This window comes from Phallusia mammillata, chromosome 1 (genome assembly GCF_965637545.1).
Source record: "Phallusia mammillata chromosome 1, kaPhaMamm4.hap1.1, whole genome shotgun sequence".
Taxonomy (NCBI): Eukaryota; Metazoa; Chordata; class Ascidiacea; order Phlebobranchia; family Ascidiidae; genus Phallusia; species Phallusia mammillata.
In genome coordinates, this window is record NC_137252.1 from 32775012 (window position 1) to 32798954 (window position 23943).

At 34.3% G+C, this 23943-nt stretch overlaps 2 protein-coding genes across 3 annotated transcripts; one reads left to right on the forward strand and one right to left on the reverse strand.

Moving 5' to 3' along the window:
• The first annotated feature begins 592 nt into the window (after window positions 1-592).
• Window positions 593-6556, forward strand: LOC145209595 (uncharacterized). Its single transcript, XM_080079913.1, has 10 exons — window positions 593-743; window positions 1763-1864; window positions 2641-2757; window positions 2912-2960; window positions 3054-3192; window positions 3759-3952; window positions 4630-4793; window positions 5083-5221; window positions 5882-6020; window positions 6334-6556. Exons 1-10 carry the CDS (start codon window positions 603-605, stop codon window positions 6509-6511), a joined length of 1362 nt encoding a protein of 453 aa, XP_079936039.1. The 5' UTR covers window positions 593-602; the 3' UTR covers window positions 6512-6556.
• On the reverse strand, window positions 5858-22787 carry LOC145209593 (uncharacterized). 2 transcript variants are annotated; one of them, XM_080079911.1, is made up of 29 exons: window positions 22634-22787; window positions 21133-21241; window positions 20767-20885; window positions 20456-20578; window positions 19363-19680; window positions 19099-19180; window positions 18722-18877; window positions 18167-18306; window positions 17357-17557; window positions 16689-16820; window positions 16145-16246; window positions 15608-15763; window positions 15131-15223; window positions 14896-14985; window positions 14563-14762; window positions 14072-14200; window positions 13655-13778; window positions 13203-13328; window positions 13002-13102; window positions 12844-12937; window positions 12624-12737; window positions 12323-12463; window positions 12094-12218; window positions 11640-11760; window positions 11255-11367; window positions 10602-10762; window positions 9140-9283; window positions 7566-7740; window positions 5858-6994 (listed from the first exon to the last, which is right to left on the reverse strand). In XM_080079911.1, exons 1-29 carry the CDS (start codon window positions 22736-22738, stop codon window positions 6910-6912), a joined length of 3879 nt encoding a protein of 1292 aa, XP_079936037.1. In that variant the 5' UTR covers window positions 22739-22787; the 3' UTR covers window positions 5858-6909. The 2 variants fall into 2 exon arrangements, with proteins under 2 accessions (XP_079936037.1, XP_079936036.1); XM_080079910.1 differs by having other exon boundaries at window positions 19363-19683.
• Between the last annotated feature and the right edge of the window lie 1156 nt (window positions 22788-23943).

The window sequence follows — 23943 nt, forward strand, 5'->3', positions numbered from 1 at the left end:
AAACTGTCCTTGCATTTGCGGAGAAATCATTTAACAACATTTGCTGTGGTCTAAGCGAGGTTACTGATGCAAATAAGTTTAGTATAGTACATAGACGCTATTCATATGATGTCTTCGAAACTCCAGCAGAAACGCCACGATACCAAACTGTTTACCGATCGCCCCATTGTGCAGGGCAGGCAGCAAATGGTCCGTGTTTGTTTTGCAAAAGACTCAATGAGGTTGTTGATTTGTCTCCTTCGAAGCGTGATGTTTCTGAAGTAAAAAATGATTTACCAAATGCAACTGAAACAAAAAACTTAACTCCAGAAAAGCCTGTAGTTGAAAATGAACAATTCTTACAAAATGGGGTTGAGGTTCTAAAAGAAAATCATTTTAAAGCAAATGCAATATTAGATGAATGCAAGTCATAATTTTGACAGTGTGCCAATAAAAAACAGCATCATTTTGTTTTGTTTTTTATAGTGCTGTAGGCAATGTCAATTAATTATAATTACAGTATTTTTTTGTCATGCAATTATTTTCTTATTTTTCGTTACAGCAGTTACCACATACTTCAGTTGTATAATTTGTAGCTGTATTTTACAACAAACTTAAAAATTATGGCATCGCTCACCAAGCGAAAAAATGCGAGTCCCCAAAAATCAAGTGGAAATAATAACAACAAAAATCCTACACAAACTGTTGCGTCGAAGAAAAAACAAAAGCAAAAGAAACTACACGGACTTGCAGCACAAGACATGGTAAATATATCCGTTAGTGTAACTTTTTTATCCAACCTTTCGGTCTAAGTATATTAAGTGCATCATTCCACTTTAAGTGTTGATTTTTGTTTGCGTTTTGGCTATTTTGTAGCAATTACTGCAATTTTGTAAAAAGTCAATGCTTGTACTGTTTAAACTGGAATGACAACCTTAAGATGTGGTAGTCATAGAAATCCTATGCATTGATACTAAATACACAATTAGAATTGATTAAAAACCTTGGGAAAAATATAGTCCGAAGACAACATAGTTACATTTCTATCAAAACACACTAAGATTTTAAAAACAGATAATTCTTTAAAGGACAAAAGTGGCCAAACCAGTTGTTCTTAACTTTTATGAACAAGCAGAACCACTTATAAATCTCTAACATTTAGTCAAACACAGCTAATTCCACTTAATATGTTGATTTGAATTTAACCTTGGAATAATAAATTCAGGGCTCAATTGAACCCGGGTTAAAAAACACCTGTCTAAACAAAAGACATATATTTTAGTACCTCGGTTGTTGAAACACATTTTGTAGCAAGAAATTTGTATTATGTTCAACCACTAAATATGCTGGCAGTTTTGTTTATTGTTAGGTGGCATTTCTAAGTTAATAATTGTACAAATAGTGTTTTTCAATCTAAAATAAGCTTGTAAAAATGTGAAACACTTATATCAGTTACAGTCTGTATTGAGTTTTAAACAAACTGTTGACAATATTTCACAGTCTAAAATAAAAAAGTGTTAATAAATTAAACCAAAATTTTGTGGATTTATAATTTGATTTATAATTTAGTTCTTTGTTCAAAGTTTCATTCCAACTATTAATAACCTTGTGCTAAGAACAAATCAATAAATATTATGATAAATTGAAAGTTAAAATTAAATTGTGGCAGTTGTTTGTGTAATAAATCATAGTGTGCCATGTCTTTTACGGACATCATACAGCATCAAGCAGGCCTCATATGCCTTCCCATGTGGCAAGTCATTTATATCAATTATTTTGGCAGACACGAAGCAAAATTCGTAACAAGCTGTTTTTGGCTGTCATCATCTATATTTTGGCTGGGGCAGGATTTCTGTATTGGAGAGGAGTCTCTACATCTAGTGAGGTAAGTGGGCCTCTCATTCCTATATTGTCATCCTGTCTTTAAGCAGCTGTATCCTGTCTTGTAACAAGCTTTTGTTCTCATAATCTATGCTCCATATGGCAATCTGTTTATGCCTGATGTCTTTTATTTTATCTTATGTTCTGTTTTTGGAGAATTATATGTATGATTGTAGTTACAATTTTTGCACAAAGACTTTGGTTCTTACATTTTTCAACAAAATTGTTACCATGTTTCCTATTTTGACCATTTTTGTTTACTTTAACAAATGGTTGCACATTGTATAGGTATGTTCTTTGAATTGAGTGAAGTTTAACATTTTATACCAAACAGCCTTCAATAAAAAAAGTACAATGGATTGTTTATTGACAGTATTTTCCACTGGTTTCAAATGCAAATTAGGAATCAAACTGTTATAATATCTGCTAATACCAAAATACTCAATGGTAGTTGATATTGACACAAAAGTATTAATAAAAGTTTGACTCCTTTTTGCAAAACATTTGTAGTTATGTGGCAAAACAAAGTAACCAAGACTACTATTAGCGGTTTTAGTATGTATCGGAAGTTAGCATTCTTTAAGTATTGTGAAAAATTGTTTTGCTTTGAAAAATGTTATGTTTTGGAAACACTAAACCTCAATGAGTTTATTACACATTTGTACCAACAAATTTATCATGGCCAAATATTTTTTCTGATTGCATTAATAGGAGTAAACTATCAATCTTTATGAAAGTCAATACTTTATCATACGAAGCCCAGATTTATTGTTGTCATAGCTACCACCAGAAGTTGAAAATGAAATACTTGATTCGTACCCACAAGATGTAAAGCACATAGAAATGCCAAAAAATCTCAAAAAGCCATCAGGTGCTGGTCCTGCTATCGAGGAAAAGGTATTTTTAAACTTTTTGTGGATATTTATGTTGAATTGTCAGAAAAGCTGATCTAATTGGACTTTATAAAGACACAATCATCACATGAATCTTGGTGTCATAAACGATTCACATTATTCCATTGTATGTTGGTAGTAACTCTTTTTTTATGCAGACACAAATGAATTCAAATGAAAAGATGTCAAAAACGGCCCCCAAATCAGGTATTTTATGTCAATTTTTAACATATAAGTAATGTCCTTTGCAAGCAGTCGAAAAAACGCTTCAAAATGTTGTGACATTGATACTTTTTCAAGACAAAGGTCCAGAGAAACAAGAAAAGAATGATGATTTTCAAGTTCACATACAAAACTCAATCAAACCACAACCAATGTCTGCTACAAAACAATGGAAAGAAATTAAATACTCAAAGAATTCAACTGCATCTCATGTAAGGTACTGAAACTTATAAAATACCTGAATTTTTATGTTGATCTGATAGACAGGCATATTGCAGTCTGTTTTGTGTTTGTTTAAACTTGCAAGGTAACATTACAGCTATATACCTTAGTAAATGTAAACATGTAATACATATCACTCCTGTAGCAGTTACACAAGCCAATACTAGCAGCACACTCTGTGTTTTTTAACTTTTTTTAAACACTTTATGCATAAAAACATTCTTGCAGAACACTAAACGATTTTTTTTATAATGCAATAAAGTCAACAAGCTCACACTTACTACTGTATTGTAAGCAGCAACAGGCCCACATAATTACATAATTATTATTACATAACAATAAATGAATCAAATATCGATGGAACATTACAAACTGGTGATAGTGGATGATTCATGAAAAGAAAAAACTGTTCAAAAGCCTGGCTTACTGTAATTACTTTAATTACTTTATTTTTTAAATGTTACCTATTGCATCAATTGTATAGTTACCCCTAAAAATTGAGTTTTACACCAATGCACAGTGGCAGGCAAACAATTTATTTTTTTGTTTGATTATTTGTAGAATTTTCACCATGGATGATTTTTTGTCGCCTCATGAATGTGATGGTTTAATGAAAGCTCATGACTCTCATGTGAAACAACATTCACAGCATCACCCGATCATATGCTTCAGCGGTGAAACCACAATGAAAGAATATCTGAAACATTTTAAAATTTCTTGGGTTAACAAAGTCTCCGAGAATGATTTTACTGAAGGTATTTGACCATGTGGTGCTTTGAACTGTTTAAAAATGTCTAGTCAAGTTTAACTAATTCTTTTAAAAGTGTAATATGTGTGTATTTTGGGAATGGATTTGGAAAGATTGTCATGTTTTTGTCAGTGATGCAATAAAGTCTCAGTTTGCTAATTTTTACTCCAAGCTATTTGTGCATTTCTCGCTCATCATAGCATGCAAGAAATTCTTTGCTAGGCATTAAGTAAAATCCAGCACAAACTATGAATTACATGGACAAATAACACCACAGCATGCCTGTTTAACGTTGCTCATAGTGACATGAAGAATACCTAAAGAAAGTTTTTGCAAAAAATAATAATGATAGCCTGTGTTTATGCCTATTCACAAAAATCTGTTCTGCGCATAAACTGATGTGTGACCACAGCATGCACTCCTTAGCATACCCAGGGAGCTTGTGTGTATGTCCACACAAAAATCTATGCTGCGCATCAACTGGTGTGTGGCCACAGTGTACACATCTAATGTGGCCCTTAGTGTACTCAGGGAGCTTGTGTGTATGTGTAACCACACACGGAACTTAGGGCACATTTTCTTCCAAGTTGATTCAAAAAATATTTAATGTTATTACTTCAAAACTTTCTTTTCCTTTAAGCCTGATAGTTCTTCCCCTAAAAACTTGTATCCATTTCTATCAAGGTACTTATTGTTTGAACGAAACTCTATCCTCAAAACTTGATGGAAAATTGCTTTGGAGCAAAAGTACGTCATTTTATCCTGGTGAAAGCCCATTTTCAACAAGGTACTCTGAGCAAGTTGAAAAATATACTGGACTTGATCAGCGAAATGGGGGAAAATTTCAGGTAAGAAACTCTCCTCGCTCTTGTTACTGTGAATTTTTTTGGTTGGAAACAAAACTAACTAAACTTTTCTTTGCATATGTAGCCTGTGTATCTTTTTTTTGTGAAATAAACCAACTTCGTTTACGAAAGATTTTTGGACATTTTTAAAATGTGGTATCATGTGAAAATACAGATTGCTCAAAAAATATTTTGTTAAAATTGGTCTATTTCAAAAAATTTTGACAATTCTTTTACATTTGATATATAATGTACTTTGTATGGAATTGCACCAACGTTAAATTTTCAACAGGTAACATCATACCCTGAAAATGTTGGCTACAAACTTCACACTGATTGCACAATAGAGAATCCAGACACTCGCGATCGTTATGCCACAATTCTTGTTTATCTCAATGATGTGGTAAAGGGCGGAGAAACAGAGTTTACAGGTGAAGTATATATTTCATGTGTGAACAAATATTACCAACACAATGTAATATTTTGTCATTAAAATGAATCTTACTTGCCCAAGCTACATGGTAAGTATAAAATATTTCAAACAGGCAAGTTAAGTGTTGAAGGTCTTTAATCATAATAATCGATTTTGAAACTTGTTTTTAGTGGGTAAGAAATATATAAACCTTAATAGAAAGTATGACAGTGTTTAAAAAACTACTTTTTTACCTTCACTTGTGCTTTTTTAACAACACACTGCTTGCTTGAACTCAAAGTTCTTGTTGATCCCAATGACGTTTTTCTCAACTATGAACAAGTGATCATTACTGGGATCAGCCCTGAAGCTTTTATGCCAGCATTTAAACTGGTGATCCACTACAAAAAAGTTGGATGTGTAGCATATGCAACAATCTAAAGTGTTTGTGTTTTGACATGCTCACAACCCAGCCTATGTAGTTCAGTTGGTAGAGTCCTGGAATAGCTGTTGTCATGGGTTTGAATCCCACCACAGACTAGATTTCCCAGTCATTCATTGCTGCATTGGTGTGCTTGAATTGGTGCAGCACTTATGCCTGGTGTGCTGTGATTTTTCTCTCGGTTAACATCTTCAGCAGAAAACTGGACAAACATGGAAAAATCGTATTTATTTTCAGAACTTGGCATTAAAATCAAACCGAAAAAGGGCAAAGCACTGTTATGGAATAATATGGATACAGAAGGCCATTGTGATGTCATGTCGCACCACCAAGCGGCGAGCGTCAAAATTGGAAAGAAGTACATTCTACAGAGATGGTAAGAAACAAACAAAAAATACAATAAAAGGGTTTGTCGAGCTACCCGAATGTTTGCGAGAGGTATATGTTGAAAACACACATTTTGAGCAATATGCCAATGAAGAAAAAGTTATGGTGTTCATAACAAGGTATTTTTAGATTAAAATTCAAAGTGAAAAAGAGCTGAATTTTATTTACCAAAATTTGAACAAGGAAAGTTAAACAAAAAGATTAACCAAAAGTTACAGATTAAAGAGATTTTTTTTACAATTTTAAGCATAATACATGTGACAATAATCTGCTTAAATTTAGCACTTTGATTTTTTTTCCAGGTATTATTATCAAAACTTTCCCGCACTGGGTTTGCGAACCCCGGCCCCAAAATTACCCCTTAGGTCTCATGAGTTGACCCCCAGAGTGTCATGTGACCGTTATGATTCAGGAAGCTGTCGATGGTATGATGAATGGAATTATGACCATTTGATAGATTATCGCAAAATGCACTTGTAATTTCCACTGTTAAATGATGTAGCAGCATGTTGTTGTGTTTTAATACCAATTTTTATATGTATGTGTTTGTACCCTGTTCCAATCTCTGTCTGTTATTTGCTCGCCATTTGTTTGATTTGTGCAATACATAGCTAAGCAGAAAATCGGAAAACAAGGGATTATGTTTGAAAGACGCAATGTCATGGCAACACACAAAGCACAAAAACTCAGCAACACATGTGTCGGTGAACGTATCATCCTTTTTCCGTAGCAAGTGGATTTTGTAGCTAATTGTTCTGCCCATAACACGAAAAAGGAAAGATAACGTCTTTGCACATTTAGGTGATTTCATAAAAAAATAAGGGTCATTTTCTGTCATCTTTGATTTTGTTGTTGCTGTTTTCTGTAATTGTGTGTCATCAAGTCTTTGGACGACTTTTGGTGGTTCTTGATCGCCCTCTAGTGTGCTGTGGTGGGTTTGAGGCAGGGAGTTTTACTGGGACTCTGTAAAAAGATAAAAAAAACAACTTTCATATGCTGAAAAAAACTATTTGACCCAGCACCAACACTGATATTTACCAAATCTTTCTCAACCCTAAGAAACCTGTTTTAATACCATAGGCCAGACCTAAAACAGAGAATGGCTATTCGTAATGTAGTTTACAAGTGTTGCTTTGTGCATCGTCAAAAATCTACAGAACATCCTATTACAGGGGTCGGCAACCTTTTAGGCGGCGCGTGCCAATTTACTTGTTATTTCCATGTGTTAATGTCCTTACGTGCCAACGTTTTTCCAAACAATAGTGGTTCGTGCCAGCAGATACCAAAAATAAAGAGAAAGTAAAGCGTTTTGTGCATGTAAGGCCGAATTTTAAGACAATGACACGATAAAAACCATAAACAAGCAGTGTAACAGGTTAAATTGTTATTTCAATATAAACACGCCAATCGGTTGGCGTATAGGCAACAATGGTGTAATTCTAATATTACGTTACTTATGTGTGACGTCACAATAGCTCCATAAGCATGCTATAACATACGTCATAACAAACACACCAACATGTACTTCATATACCTTTCGGATGAACTTGCTTTTCGTTCGACCAAGAATGACGGCAAAACAGAGACATCGGTGTTGTCACGGCGGCGTCGAAGTTTCTCGAATATTCGCTGTTTTTCTTTTTCGCTCTCACGTTGAAGGGCGCTTAGTGTTTGAGCTCGACCTGCTCTTGCATAGCTCAACATTTCATCTGAAAATATAACACAACAGATAAACAGGATGATGTTTCATCTTTGTAAAAAGTGTCATAAATTGCTATGCTATGCTTGACAATTATTGTGCACCAGGCCAATTAAAGGCGTCATACCGAATCGGGCCGGTCTCCTATAGGAGAAGTATTACCATGTGGCAAGGATTAGGCTAAAAAAATCTCGCCTGCGGTGGGATTCGAAGCCACGACAGGAGTCTTTCCGGGACTCGCACTCTACCAACTGAGCTACACAGACTCAATGGTGAACCCGTTGAAAGTCGAATCACAAGCACCCTTGCCTGCCTCGTATGCTTAATGTCGCAACTTTTTGGAGGTCAAATTTCGTGTGTGGTAGTGGCAATCCTAAAGCAGGCAAATTCGAAATATAAAATGATAAGAAACGGGATACATGCAATGTAATCGTTATAATTTTGTCAAATTGTTTTATTTCGCTTGATAAAATACATAGCGAAACAAGTGCACTAAAACAATCACCAGGCCGGAAATAGCTGCGCAAAACAATGAAGGGCACAATTGGTGGATAATGGCTGAACGCGCTGCAGTTACACCGTAAACCAGGGGTTTGCAACCTGCGGCCCGCGGGCCAAATGCGTCCCTTGAATAAAGGTTGTGCGGCCCGCAGAGACGCTTTGATTTCAAATGTACTGCCAAACGAGTCCAACTATTATATATTTTTGAGCAGATTAATGCGCCTGATGCAATTTTTCTGCCACCTGGCAATATGTGGCTAGAATCAAATGCGAATTTTACTTGTAGTTGAGCATATTTGGTATGTTACAAAGTAAAATCACCTTGTGTTATATAATGGTGGTTCCCAAACTTTTTCATATTTTTTTCAAAACGGTCCCTTTGCCATTATTTCGGGGGCTCGCGGTCCTTAAGCCTAAATGTGTATTTCATAAAAACGAAAGTTGATTGCAGGATTTTAGCTAGTTATGCAAAATTGCGCATAACAATCATCCAAAGACAGCATATGACATCACAAACAGGACAAAAACATTACAATTGTGCGCGAACAATTGCATTTTTGATAGTTGTCATTCAATGAAGGCCATTGTTTAGCAATGGAGACAGTCGATTCTCAACTCTACTTTGATTTAAACTTATTTAGTGGCACAAACTGGCGCCAAATAAGATTATAGAATTACTTCAACCGCTTCGCGGTCCCCCCAAAATTGCCTCACGGGCCCCTAAAGGACCGCGGACCCCAGTTTGGGAACCGCTGTGTTATACACAGGTGCGGCCCGCGATCTAATTTTGGCAATTGTATTTGGCCCCACAGTAACAGAGGTTGCACACCCCTGATGTAAACTGTGTGTGAGTTTTAATGCAAGACACTTAACCAGAAAAGAATACTTGCTTATGAAACATTAATTACCTTTTATACAGCCCAGTGTATTGAGGTAAATCTCGCGCAGTTGTTTAAGATCTTCACGTTTCACTGAAGAACTTGCTTGCGATGAACCTTCAGGTATTTTGCTTTGAAGAAATGCTCGTTCCTTTTTCCAACGTCGATATTCATCTGACCAAGTAACACAAAAATTATTACCCAGAAGCTTATGTGACGCTTTGTCATTGAATGTGCTTATGTTAATGCAGTCTGCATTCAAAATTTGTATATTTTGTGTATATCTAGACCAGTGGTTCCCTACCTTTTTGACCTTGCGGCACCCTATCAAAGAGATAAATAGTTTGCGGCACCCTGGCAAAACTGGATCAATTTTTTGAGGTTTCTGTATTTCAAATAACTGTATGAAATAAGGAGCCGGGAATAACTGCGAGACGCGAAACTTGATACGCACTGAAACTCGGTTAGAAATAAATAAATTCCGCACTTAACGGGTTAAAAATAAATAATGGACTGCAATATTGCAATATATCGTGGCACCCTTGACCACTTCAATTGGCACCCCAGGGTGCCGCGGCACCCCGGTTGGGAACCACTGATCTAGACTCTAGAGCAGGGGTGGCCAACCTTCTACATACCATTCGCCAACTTTTTAACATACTGTGTTGGATGCGCCATAAATGTCTCGTAACCCCACCTTCTATGACTACTTCTTGTATATAGAGAGAAAGAGAAAGAAACAACTTTTGCATGAGAAGGATAGTAATAAGAAATAAGAACTAATATATATATATGTGTATATAGCTTATAATTAATAGGGCGGGCTTACTTTATTTATTTATTAGTTTATTAATTTGATTTTCATGATTATCAAAAGAAGGCAATGCGCCCTTTCTAATCATGCAATGCGCCACGCTCTAGAGCAAGTTGTCTAACCCACATTCTGTCTTTTACACAGTCGGTTTAGGACCCCACAAATGGTCCCACCAATGCCGCCAACAGCTCGTGTTTACTGACAGTGCGCCAAATTCAGGTTCAAATGAATGCTTGATAATGTCTGTATAAAACACCAATTTATTCTTACGCCTAAATGTTAGGAGTTGAAACCCAAAAGTTCCATTCAATTTGGCCAATCAAATTCGCACTGAAGCTCTCCAGTTTGTGAAAATTAGACAATTTATGTGTTTTTCCCCTATACCCGCTGTGTTATTTGAACACAAAATGGCTTAATAGGCGTTATCGCATAACAATAGGCTGGACAATCGGTTTAAACTTCGGCAATGACGATATTGCTGCAACGCAAAATTGTCCAAAACAGAACCTGAAATCGAAAATAATCACTTCTTGTGGCCTTTGTATCACTGATGATGGCATGAGCATTTGCCGAAACGTTTGAAACATAAAGCATGTCGATTTTTACGCCTAAGTGGGCCGTTAATTTCATCACTAAACTTCTTGTGGTGTTTTAATATGATTTGCAACATTTGTTTACCTCTCATTCGACTTTTGAGCCTCTCCATCTCCCCCTGGTGTTTGGTTTCCATCAACTTAATTGCTTCCGATGACGTAGGCGTTGTGGGGTGAGGGGATTTTTGGGTGATGATGTCATAAGCAGATGACAAACGCTGAATTTCTGCTTTGTAATCATGACATCTGCAAAATAAATAATCTTTACCAGAATGGACTACAAAAATGTAACAGCAGCGCTTTCCACACCTATTTATTATATGTGGCCTCAATTTCATTTTTCTGACTTAAAGATTTTTTATTGAAATTATCATGTTACATTTTTTTCACCAATTGAAATAAACTTATCCGACAAAATTTGACTTATAGTTTGTTAGTTATGTGACCAACCTAATCTTGACAGATTTGAAAAACAGATTTTTATCTGTCAGGGGTACACAACCCTTTTTGTAATTCCTGAACACATTACAGGTTCTTATTTAACTAAAGGAGACAATAAACTAAGCCCAATAAACTATCTAGTAGCTTGATGTGTATGTATACATTCACCTGGCAAGCAATACAAAACACATGTTTCTTTTTGGAAAAGGGGTCCTATCACACCAGTATAAGCCACATTTACTTGTACGATATATTACCATGGCACATAACATTCTTAAATAAACTCAAAAAATTCACCTTGTTTCATAAACTCCTTTCATTCTTTCCATTTCAGTTCTGTGACTTTGAAGCATTTGATCTCTTTCGATATTCCACTGTTGTCGTAAATCATCCATCAGTTCTTTCGGTGTCTAAAAATGTTGGTTTTGAAAGATAAAAAAAACTTGGCTACAAGTGGTACAAAGTGGAGGTCAGCATGCACTGGGTCGTGAGATGTACTGGGCATAAGAAACGCAAATGTCATCAGCTATTTTCATCCACAGGTGGGAGAGCTAAAATAAAACTTTACAACTTATGTATCTCACCAAATCGGTGCAATGTTGACTGATGGGTTTGCTCATACAAAGCATTAGTTATTTAGTCATAGGCCAAAAGGATTTGTCTCCATGCGTTAGTTATTTACCATGTTGTCTTGTTGGTTCTGTTGGGAATTTTTTACTCTTTCTGACTCCAAGAATCTTTCCAGGGACATTTTGTGTTGTTTGGTAAATTCTGCAAATTCAGTCTGGTGTCTTGTTTCCAACCTGCAAGTCATGGTAACTTTTTTACATTGTTTTTACGAGTAGTTAAAAAACCAAATAACCTGCCAAGTGTTTATAAAAGAGCATTTCTTAAACAAAATCGGATTTTGGACAAGAAAATATTTGATACAGATGATTGTGGCTAATCACAATCCAGTTATTCACATACATATCACAACCCTGCAGTTTATTTCGCAAAACAAAAACAGCTCAGAGAACTGGAGTGGCTAGAACCAGAATCTTCTGTTTCATTTTATTTTTATATTTGATACGGGGTAGGAGCTTGGTATGCTACTGCTACAAAAAGTACAGCTGGATGTAAAAAGTTGCTCTCACTTTTTTAGCTCCTCTGCCATCTCATTCTCTTTCTTTCTCATTTCCTCATCTTTCCTCCTCCTCCACTCTCTTGCAACTTTATCAATTTCATCTTGCAACAATGCTTCATGGTGCTGTTTTAGCATCTAAAAAACACAGGAAATATTGTCATAATATACTGGAAAAGGTCACAAATGTATTAAAATGTGAATAAATACAAAATAGTTGGTTGAAACAATTAACAACATACATTTAATTCCTCTTGCATGTCTTGTACAGCATTTTTAACAGCTTCATTCAACAAGTTTTCATGTTCGGTTTTCCATGTGCGCCTCGCCTCATCCAGTGCGCATTGGACGCGCTTCCTCTCATCTTCTTCGGACTTGTTTTGCTAAAACAAAAAAATGCTTGCGTCATTCATTTTTCTTGCACATTAGCAAAAAACAAAATGTTTTTTTTCTTTGAGCAAAAATGTAAAAAACATTGATCCAGAATTTTTACATTTCAATTTTGATAATTATTCCTGTTTTTTGGTCATCATCGCAACTCACATGTTCTGTTATCCAGTTGAGTTGAGCCATGGACGTTGCTGTGGTGATAGCCGTGTTTTCCTGTTCCTTGAGCTCCTGGTACAAATCATCCATGCGTAACTTTATCTCTTTCTCCTAATAAAACAAAATTTAAAAAATAATAAATAAATACAAAAATTGAAAGCCAAACTTCAGTATTCATGAATATATAGAATTTAACGAACTTCAGCATAAATCTCACCTTGTTTTCTTCCCATAACAATCTTTCTTTCTCCAGCAAGATTTCTTGTTCCTGATCAAACTTCTTGGTTAATTCCTCCTCAAACTGATCAAGCCTTTTTGGAAAAAAAAAACATTTATATTCTACTCAAAACATAAGACAACTTAAAAAAGATTTACTTTTGTCTGAATTGCGTCTCTTTTTCTGCCAGAATTTTTTCCAACTTTTCGTTTTCAATTTGGTTTTGTTCTTGAATCCACTCCAATTTAGCTTCGTAAACCTGCCAAATATCAACAACATTTCAGAAAAGAAACAAAAAAATTTTTTAATTAAACAAAAATTTTTAAGTGTAATCTTTATGTTAAACTAATTTTTCTCACTTTTGTTTTTAAATCTTCTTCCACCTCTTGCTCTCTCCTCCGATCCTCATCATTCTTTACTTTATCCCATTCTTGCCTAATCTCACTTATTTGTGATTCATGCTTGGAGATTAATAGGTTTTTCTCCTGAAAAGCAATAACTTATGTCAGTTACTATTTGATTGGGTTAGTTGGCTAAAATCTATACAATAATTTGCAAAGAAACCAATAATTTTCAAAGTGGGTGTCAATACCCCTTGTGAAATTAGTTGAGGGCAGTGAGAAAAAAAATGACTCACTTATCTCTTTAAATTGTCACCCTGGGGTTTAGATAGTTTTAGGGATTTATGCATGGAAATATTATTAAAGGTTTTGCAGTTTCAAAAAAGGGTAACTTGTACATGCGGGCCAACAGACTAAATGAAATGCATTTTATGTGACTTTTTAAAGTTTACACAACAAAGTCAACGTACATTTTCAAATTCCTTAATTATTTCTTCTTTAATTTTTTCCTCCAACGAATCCTTTTCAGCACAAACATGAACATAACTTTGTTTCACTTCTGACAGTTCGTGGCTGAGCGACTCCATTTCTGACCTAAAATAAATTACCGTGATGACATGTAATCTTTTTTCGAGTAATTCAAATGTTTCGACTTACAAGCACAATTAACATCTACCAAACAATCTCCACATTAATTCCCAACAAAAGAGACAATAAAAACATTTCGAAATGTGAAAACCATTTACTCGATTTTAACAGCAAAATACAACTTCTGAAAACATAACCTTGCAAAACCAACTAAAGGTGTTGCATTGTTATGCAGAACATAGGAAATTGTGATTCCAATACATTTTCTATCATGTTTAAGATACATAAGCACAACATACTTTATTTCTTGTAGTTGTCCGTCATGTTCTATGCTTGCTTCATATGATTTCTGTTCATATTCTGCCAGAAGTTCTTCTCGAATCGCGTGTTTGGCATCTTCGTGCAACTGCATGCATGCTCGTTCACATCTAAACCATAAACATCATGATAACATAAAGTTCAATTTTATAATAAAAATGGGTGAATCCAACCCTAAGTTAAAAAATCATTTAAAACACTTCACAAGGCACCTACAAACAAGGTAGGCACAGCTGTTTAAAAAATTTTACGTTTTGGGGCCCTGTAGGTGAACCACTGGGTCAATCGGGGTCAAACTTTGGTTTATTAACTAACATATGTGTATATTTGAATATGTTTGCCGCACTCTTTTCGATCAAACAGTTGGAAAAACCAGCGTTAGGCAAAAAAATACTGACAAAAACATAGTTGAACCTCATCCATACTTATACAAAAAAAAACAGTGACTTGCAATCAAAAAAAGCCAACTGACCGGTCAACGGCTTCTTGTTTATTTGCATCGTGCTGTTCAATAAGTTCACACATTTGTTGTTTCACTTCTCGACAAGTTGCTTCAAGTTGTATCGCTTGTTTTTCGGCCTGTTCAGCTCTCTCCAACGCTTCTGCCAACTCCATACTATCATTGCTCCCTCTAGTGGTGTTACGGTTGCTGCTCGAAGGCAGAATTCCAATCTGTCAATCAAAAACATTTTACTAACAAAATCTATTGATAACGACCACACGAAAAGTTTAACGACTAGAAATGAAATTGTGCAACAGAATCTAGAAATTTTTTGATGGTCTCTTGTTGGATTTTTTGTCCAACCTTAATTTTCTTTTCAGCTTCGTCACATCGCTCCCTCCAGTGGCCAGCTTCCTCGCTTAATCCTTTGATTTGATTTTGCAAACTGGTGATCTGAAATTTGGTACAGCGTAAACTAAAAGTCATATAAAAAGGCTTGCAAAAAACAGGCCAAAAAATATTTTAGAACTAATGAAAACAGTATGCAAACAAACATAGACAAATTTATTTGAATCTCATGGTAAATGCAAATTTTTACCTGATCTCTTTTGTCTTTATTGCTCATTAGCGCCCTCTCCAGTTCATGTCGCAAACTTCCGACAAGATCATCAGATGTCTTCTTTCCAGGTATCTGAATATAAATTGAAAAAGATTTAGTTTCAAATTCATACTTTTTTACGCCCAAAAAGTTGTGTTGAATTTTCAAAATTTGTCTGTGTGGATTGAGTAAAAAAAAATTCCAGCACAATTCCAAATTCTATTTTTACTACTGGTCGATCTGGCAATTCCCTACAACAAAGCTACAACTTTTGGCAGGTCCTCCACTGAGCCTGTGTAGCTCAGTTGGTAGAGCGCAAGTCACGAAAAGGTTTCTGATGTGAGTTCAAATCCCACCGCAGGCTAGATTTTTCTCTGCCTTGTCATGTGGTGAATGCTTGGTAACCAGCTGATTCGGTATGGCGCCTACTATGATTTTCTATTTTTCTTTATTACATTACAAGCAAAACTTTTGTACCTTGGGTGTTTTCCAATCGATATTTCGTCTCACACCACCCATGAGTTCACTGTACGAGTCGGTCATTCCATCGGAAGTTTGAGGTCGCTGAGTTACGCCGAGATGGAAAGCATTTTCAAACATCTTTAGTTGATCTTTCGTCTCATTCAAATCAACCTAACATAAAAATATAACAAAGTTTTGTAATAAGAAATACACAGACGGATTTGAGTGTGCTGAATTTGTTAGTTAAGTAATACAACATAAAATAAGTTCTATTACACTTATTTTGTAAAAAAAAAAAAAAAAAATTATGACATAATTGCACACTTTTAAAATAAAAATTGCTTTCATTAAGCTGTTTCTGACTCAAAGATATTATTTTTATCCTAATTTGTAGGAATTTCAATGCATTAACACTTGTACAAACCATTTTTCTAAAACAAAGATTAACTTTTTTAAAAGCAAGGTTTGGATAAAATATATTGTACACATATCGGTAAAAAGTTTTATTTTGTCCTTGGTGTTTGGTTATATGTTGTGCAAATATCCCCAAACCTGCATTGCTTTTGTTTTTTCCTCAATGGCAATTTTCTCTTTGGTGATATTTGAAAGTTGTTGATGAAGATATGTTGATTCGCCACTCCCAGCTAACAAAGTCTGCATAGAAAATTATGTTTAGAACATTTTTGGTGTAGCACTGAAAATTAATAAAAGGCATAAGGTCTGTTAAAAAAGGAATCAAATTCATGTTAAAAAGAGAAAAATTAACCCCTAAGGCTAACTACCAATAACAAGAGTACAACATGCGTTCTATTATTTTGCAATAGGAGTGTTTAGAAATGCCTTTCAACTTTTATTGTCCAATTACCACTGTTTTAAACAGGCTTAATAAAACTAAACAGGGTATATAAACACTTTAACATATTTCATTTGTTTGCTACCGAAAATTTCATTGTTTTGGCAGCTAAACACTGTTGGTGCACAAGAGTAAGAGCATATAGTTCATATACATGCTTACTTGACATGTAAATAATACACCTTGACTGTAAACAAGTAAACATTTATGACAACCTTGTTCAAAGTTTGATTTCTTTGTTACCTGGCATTGATTTTGTGCTTCTTCAAGATTCCGTGACAATCGATTAATTGTGTCAGTTTTCTCTAGAAGCAAATTTTCAGAATCTTTTAAAGCAGTTTGCAGCCGGACTCGTAATTGGTCACATTCTTCTGTCTGTAAAAGAAAAAAAATTGTCTGCAATAAATTTAGATTTTAAAATATAAACTTTTTCCACAAATCTGAGGAATTTAATGACAAGCAAAAAACAGTTTTCCTAGTAGATCAGTAGTGCATTTATGCTATAGTTGACATTAAATATTGTGCTTGAAATTTTTCTAAGTTATTTAATTGGGTAAAACAATATACAACTAAGATTGAAACATTTTCTATGCTTGTCTCATAACAATGGCTTGAAAGACATAAGAGGTCATTTACACCAAAAACTGTTCTCCTCAAAAAGCAATTTATAAATGTGATTTGTATGCTGTAACCAATCAGGTAGTACTTTTTAGAAATAAAATCAAATTTCACATAAAATCGATACATTTTAGAGATTGTTAAAAAAAATGTTTTTTTTTCTAACAAGTCATTTAAAATGTAATTTGTGATGTGTACCTAAATCTATTAAAAATTAGGAAAAAAACAGGGTAATTTTACATACAATCTGTACATTACATGACTAGTCATCATTTTTTTCATACAACCATTACCTTAATGTCAGCAACCCGTCGCATTTCATCCAACATAGTCGTAACTTCCAGCATTTGTTGTTCGTGTCGCTCGTTCGATGTCGCAAGCACCGTTTCGTGTTGTTGTCGTGCTCGGTCAAGTGAATCCGATCGCTGAAGCATAGCGACTTCTTGCTGAAGATTCTCGATTGTTCTCTCGTTTACCTCCATATTTCGCACTTGCTGTAATATGATGAAGTTAAATGAGCATACATTACTATATCATATGATTCCAGTTAATTGCAACTCCTGTTTGTAAAGCCTGTCTTGCTATTACCCGGAATAGGTAATTAATTTTTTTCATATTGAATAGTCTACATCAGGTGTCAGCAACATATGGCAGGTGTTTTTTCATGCAACGCCAACCGATTTCCGTGTTTATATTGAAGTAACAGTTTAACCTGTTTCACTGCTAGTTTATAGTTTTTATCATGCCATTGTCTTAAAATTCAGCCTTACATGCACAATACACTCTACTTTCTTATTATTATTGATATCTGCTGGCATGAACTACTATTATTTAGAAAAAACATTGGCATGTAAGGACATTAACACATGGAAATAACAAGTAAATTGACATGCATCGCCTTAAAGGTTGGTGACCCCTGGTCTAAAAAACAGAATTGGTTCTGTTAGCCCCTGTTTGTCTGTTTTGACATGTATTACATTTTTCACATAAAACTCGGTGTGCAAGCAATATGGATTTGGGTTTCTTTTTTCTTCAATAAGATCTTTATTTGCAAACATTAAAAAGTGGTGTGGTTTGATAATAATTAAATAAATCAGACTTACCTCCATTTTGGCATTTTTCAATGCTTCTACTTCAACTTTGAGTGCGTTTATTTTTGCTTCACTCTCGTTGATCAAACGATCTTTTTCCATCAGCAGTCGTTGACATTCTTCCAAACTTCCACTCATTCCATTCTTCTCATCTAAAAAAGGTAAAAAAAATGCTAAAACTTTCTTCAGTCTCTATTTTTTTTTGTTAGGTTACAACTTTCATTCTGTTTGTTGACCTTTGCATTGAAAACAGAAATTCAACAGTCTTTCCAGGAACTTACGTTGAATGTGACTTGAATATAACTTAAAATGTTGACAAGCATTGTACACTTGCAGAAAAGAAAAAATACATTTCACTGTCTATGTACAAAATAAATAAATTTGTTATTATTTGTTTTAACATTGGTGTAATTTCCACTGTGATATTTTAACAGCTGTTTTCTGATTTAGTATCATCACGCTAGTTTTCTGTAATTTTGTAGAATTTTATGTACAAAAGCAAAATTAGTACAATACAATCAATACATCAGTTATAGCAAAACCAGAACAAACATGTTTGATTCAAACCTTTAGCCATGTTTAGTTGGTGACTTAAAATTCTTTTTTCTCTGCTTGACTCTTGCTGTAAATCTTCCACTTCTCGAGTCAATTTGTCGATTTTCTTGCCACGAGCTTCGTACAAAACTCGTAGTTGTGTCAGTTCCCGAGACAAGTCACTTGATTCTGTAGGCAAAACACGTATTTGCAACACCTATAATTAAACCCAACATAACACAAAAATCAAGTATTGAGTGGTTCAAAATCGACGTGCAGTATTTTAGAGTGCATGTTCAGAAGGTTAAGTACAAGGGGTTTTCGTCACAAAAAGATACTTTCATAGCTTGTGCTCTTTTTGAGTGTTTTTTATATTCAATAATAAAGCTTCATCTTATTCTTTAACCTACCAGGTGTATTTCTGTCCATTGCATCAACATAATCTGACCCAACGCTGTCATCTGCTTTGTTGTTAGCTTCTGTATGATTTATCTAAAAAAAAGAAAGGTGCTCACAGCTGTCTTCAGGAAGCTTTTGTTTATGCTCAGACACATATGAAAATTTAGATGTAACATTTACCCAAATTACAAATGTATTTTATACAAGCATGCAAAGTTCGAATTTTGTTCAGGACAAATGAGTGAAGGATTTTTCTTTTTAAATAATAAACTTACAGAGTCAGAACTGTGATAATGGTGCAGAGGGGCAGCCTTATACTTGACTTGACCACCATAATTGTACGGTGACGTAGGTGCTGAAAAGGCGTCAAATCTGACACTCTTTCCAGGTGTGGTTGAGGTACGTCCAGTCTGGGATGGCAATGTCGACGACAGTTTGTTGTCATAGCGATTGTAGTCGGACACTGCGTCGAAATCTTCACTACCTTCAGCTTCACGCCGCTCGGCAAATCCGTAAACATCATTTTCTGATGAAACTGGGTTGATGCCGCCATTGTTGCTGTGATAATTGTAGCCTCCTACACCATGGTCTCGCTGCTATTGAATATAAATAGTTAACTCAAATTGCATGTTTTCATTAAATTTATATCCTTAGATATCAAACAAGGGTATGAGGTCAAAAATGTACACTTTTTTCAGTCTAACCAACTAGTGATGGGACGATACCAAGTTTTGAAGCGAGAACAATACCAAGTACAAGTATCCTACACCTTCGATATCGAGTACGATTACCGAGTACTTAAGTGTAGTGTTGTACTTAGTTGTATATCACTGGCTTATTTATCTGCCATGCCTGGGGTACAGACGTGCACACACATACAGAAGAATGTAATCTCCATACGATAGCGAAAAAAATATACGTAACTTTGCAGAACTTATCCCGATTTTGTGCTGTCCGAAGCAAGTATTGGCATAAAGTTGCCTGTATTCTTATAGTGTAAAGGCCTTCAGTACTCGCACAGTGGTATCGAAAACTGAGACAAAATATTTCGATGCCGAGTAAGAGTATCGATACCACTGAAATCGTTCGATACCATCGATACCGAGTACCGGGTACCCGTCCCATCACTACAACGAACTACTAACATCAGGTTTACACTTAATATTGTTATAATGTATTGGAACCAAAAGGTTGTCCACAACTTAATAACAAACCACCAATTTCAAAGGTATTTTTGGCTACTTGCTTATATAATCATGACTTTCATGACACAAAAAAACCTATACATATACACCTTTCTATTAGGTTACAAACAGGTTTGCCCAAAAATTTAATTTTAAGTCAGTAAATGAAAGATGCAAAACTCACTGGAGGTATTTGGAAGTTTCGTGGTTGAAATTGAAATCCTCGGTGTTGTTGCATTTGCCATTTTTCAGCATCAGTAAAAGATTGTTCGAGAGTTTGACTTGGATGATAGGAGTTGTAGTCATTCTAAATGGGGAATAAATCCAAACTTAAAGCTACAGCAGTACAATAGCTAATATACTGTGACAAACAAGCTTTGTTGTTACTTAAACTCAATTACTATTGTTCTTACAGTTACGTTTCAAATTTTATCATCATGTTACAATACAGAAAAATCTATAAATAGTTGGATGATGATAAGTTGAGAAACTTACAGGGGCTGAATAAGGTATTGGTGGCATTTGTCTGTAATACTGATCGTTCTGAATGTCATGGCGCACTTGATCAGAATTCTGAGATGTGTTGTTGGCCATTTGGTGGCGCCATCGACCCTCTGCAATAAATAGAAAGTGTAATGTGTAATTTCTATAAAAAAACAAAAACAAATGAAAAAGCAAATTAAGTTGACAAAAAATAAAATAAACGAATGATAGTAATGTTTCACACTTATATATGACTTGTATTGTTTTGCTGACAGTATTTAAAACCGTGAATTGTGAAATCTAAATTGAGTCATTTTTTACTATTGCATGTAAAATAGCTAATCTTTGTTGTCAATTAATAAAAACAGTTCAATGTACCTGATTCATGTGAGCCATTATATGATCTTTCATGTGATACTCCAGGGCTTCCTTCACATGATTCTTCTAATAAATCATCAGGAAGTTCAGCTGACAAAAGTTCATGAAGCTAAAGAAAATAAAAAAAACATAATCATAAAATTTCATGAATCAGTTCGAAAAATATATATTTTGTAAATCTATTTGTGGGATAAAAAAAAGTACACTTTTTAATTCAAGTTATCTCCAATACATCATTTTTTATCTTTTCTGTTCAACAAAACATACTGTATGTAAATAAATAAATATTAAATATATATATATAAATAACCAGTGTTTTTTTTAAGGTGTTTCAAATTTCTCCAGCGGTTCCCCAAATAAGCAAATATGGCTATTTTTTGGTATTTAAATGAAACACTTGCGGTCTCTTAAAACTACTTAGCGGTCACCCAAACCAAACCTTACAAAAAAACCTGTAAATAACAAACTATTAGGAAGCAAAAAGGCATTTTAAAAAAGCCTAAGTTCAAAACTTACTTTCAATAATTCAGTTTTAATCGCTGCACACCTTGAACTAAGCTCTTCCATTTAACAAATGCCAAACTACAAAACCTGACTATTTTTCAACTTATGCCATTGTAAGATTAATCATGTTCAGGCAACCATTTATGCCAGCAATGTAAATGTTTAAACTTCAATAACAATACCAGCTGGGTATTGCAGGTACCAGCTACTGTTGAACAAGTGCTATTAGCACACATAAGAGCCATTCAAAGGCTAGCGCTGATATTGAATACAGTAAGACTATTGTACGACAACTCTTTTGTTGTCTCTCACGCCAGTGACCAATTGAGAAAGTATTTTAATCTAAACTGATTGAGTTTATGTTCGGTTTTGATTGTGGGGATGCTTATAATTTAATTTTAAAACTGATTAGAAAAAAGATTTGTTGTGTATATTGGAGACACATGTTTAATTATAACTTTTAGTAGAAACATGATGCTTGAAATATATAAATGAAATTACTAACACACGAAATACTAGACAACAATTGTTTCTCTCTGTAAGGCAATCTTGGCAAGGTGGTTGATTAAAATCTGTTTTGTAAAAGTTGCATATATCTGTTGCCTGCATTGGTATTGTAACACCACAAAAAATCATATGCCAAGAAACATATTTCAGCTATTAAAATACAAACACATAAAATTTTCAGAGACACAGTAAACTGCTTTTGAAGTTACAAAGTCAAAATATCATAAAAAAGACTACAATATGTTTTTTATGCCTATTATGGACTCTTTCCAACACAATGTTATAAAGCAACAAAAAATGTTACAAAATACTATGCAACCATGTCTATCTTAAAATTATACGGTGTTCATGTATGTTTTTTATCTTAATGAACATCAAAAAAACTAAAATTACAAATTAAACTAATTTCCTTCAGTAAAATTTGATGTGCATAGCATGGCAACTGCTGCATTTAAATTCTTTCTTTTTTTGTGTGTGTTAAATAACCTACCGCCTGTTGTTGTTTTATATCTTCCTGTTGAATCTCATCCTCTTCACTTTGCTGCAAATGAGCTCCGTCGAAATTCAAACTTGAACCAGGATGAATAACTGACATAATTTCATTTCAAGCATTCAACAAAAACATAATTGTTTCACCTAAAAGATCTAAAAATATACAAATTCAACATACTTTATTTATTCAATTGTAATTTGTAACCTATAAAGTTTTTTACTCTATACTTTGTGTGACTTACGAGGGCAGCTTACATTTTAATATCATACTGATTTTATTTCTATACCCCTGTTTTTGAATAATTTTGTGTTCAAAATTCTTTTTGCATGTAGGCATTATATGTACATACGCTCTGATGGGTACAACTATTTGTGTGACTTACATGTTGACTAATAGTTGTACCCTGTAACTACAGAAAAAATACGAAACAATGGTCTCTAACATTTCAGCATGCAGCTTACAATTAAGGATGGCTTACATTGTTTTTTCTACTCTTTTAACATGCGGCTTACAATCAGTCAGGCTTACATTATTTTTTAACGCAAGCAATTTACTGTGTTAGTTGCTTCTTTGTGTGGAAAGTGACTTTTTACAATTATTTTATACCACAAAAACAGATTTTAGCCAAACAACATGTACTACAGAGCAATTTAAAATACCTTTCGTTTCAACCTAGTGTGCATTACTTTATTATGCAATTATTTTCCATGGTAAAATTCTACATTTTGTACCCAACCATTTTAATTTACTGTTATGCAAAATACATAAAGCAAACATTGTTGTTATAAAACAATATTTACCTGACATGTTTTTAAGTAATGTACAAAAACGTTCAATAAAATAAAACCATTTAAAATACGTGTTCGACTGTGAGATTTTTACAAAATAAAACTTGTAATTCAGTTGCACGACTACACAAAAGTGACTTGACAAAACTTATGTCGCTATTTATCTGAAAACAAGTCATTGCAAACCAACCCAATTTCCTTTTTCGAAGTATAAAAACCTTTTCAATTGTTTCCTAATTCTCGATTTTCATAAACAACGTTTTTAAGAAACCGCGCGACACGATGTCAAAGTTTGGCTTATTTCAAGCTGTTTGTAAAAGAATATAATTTCTATTTCTGACATTTGTTAGTTTCGTAAGATAATTATATTTGTGCTTTCACACATTTTGCTCCATTTTTTACACTACTCAATGTTAGAGCGATATACAGACATTTCTAACTTAATTTGTCAAATGTTTTAGTGCCTCTTTAATTTTCCAAATTTGACTACAGTAACAAATGAAGTGGACAAAACTGTTC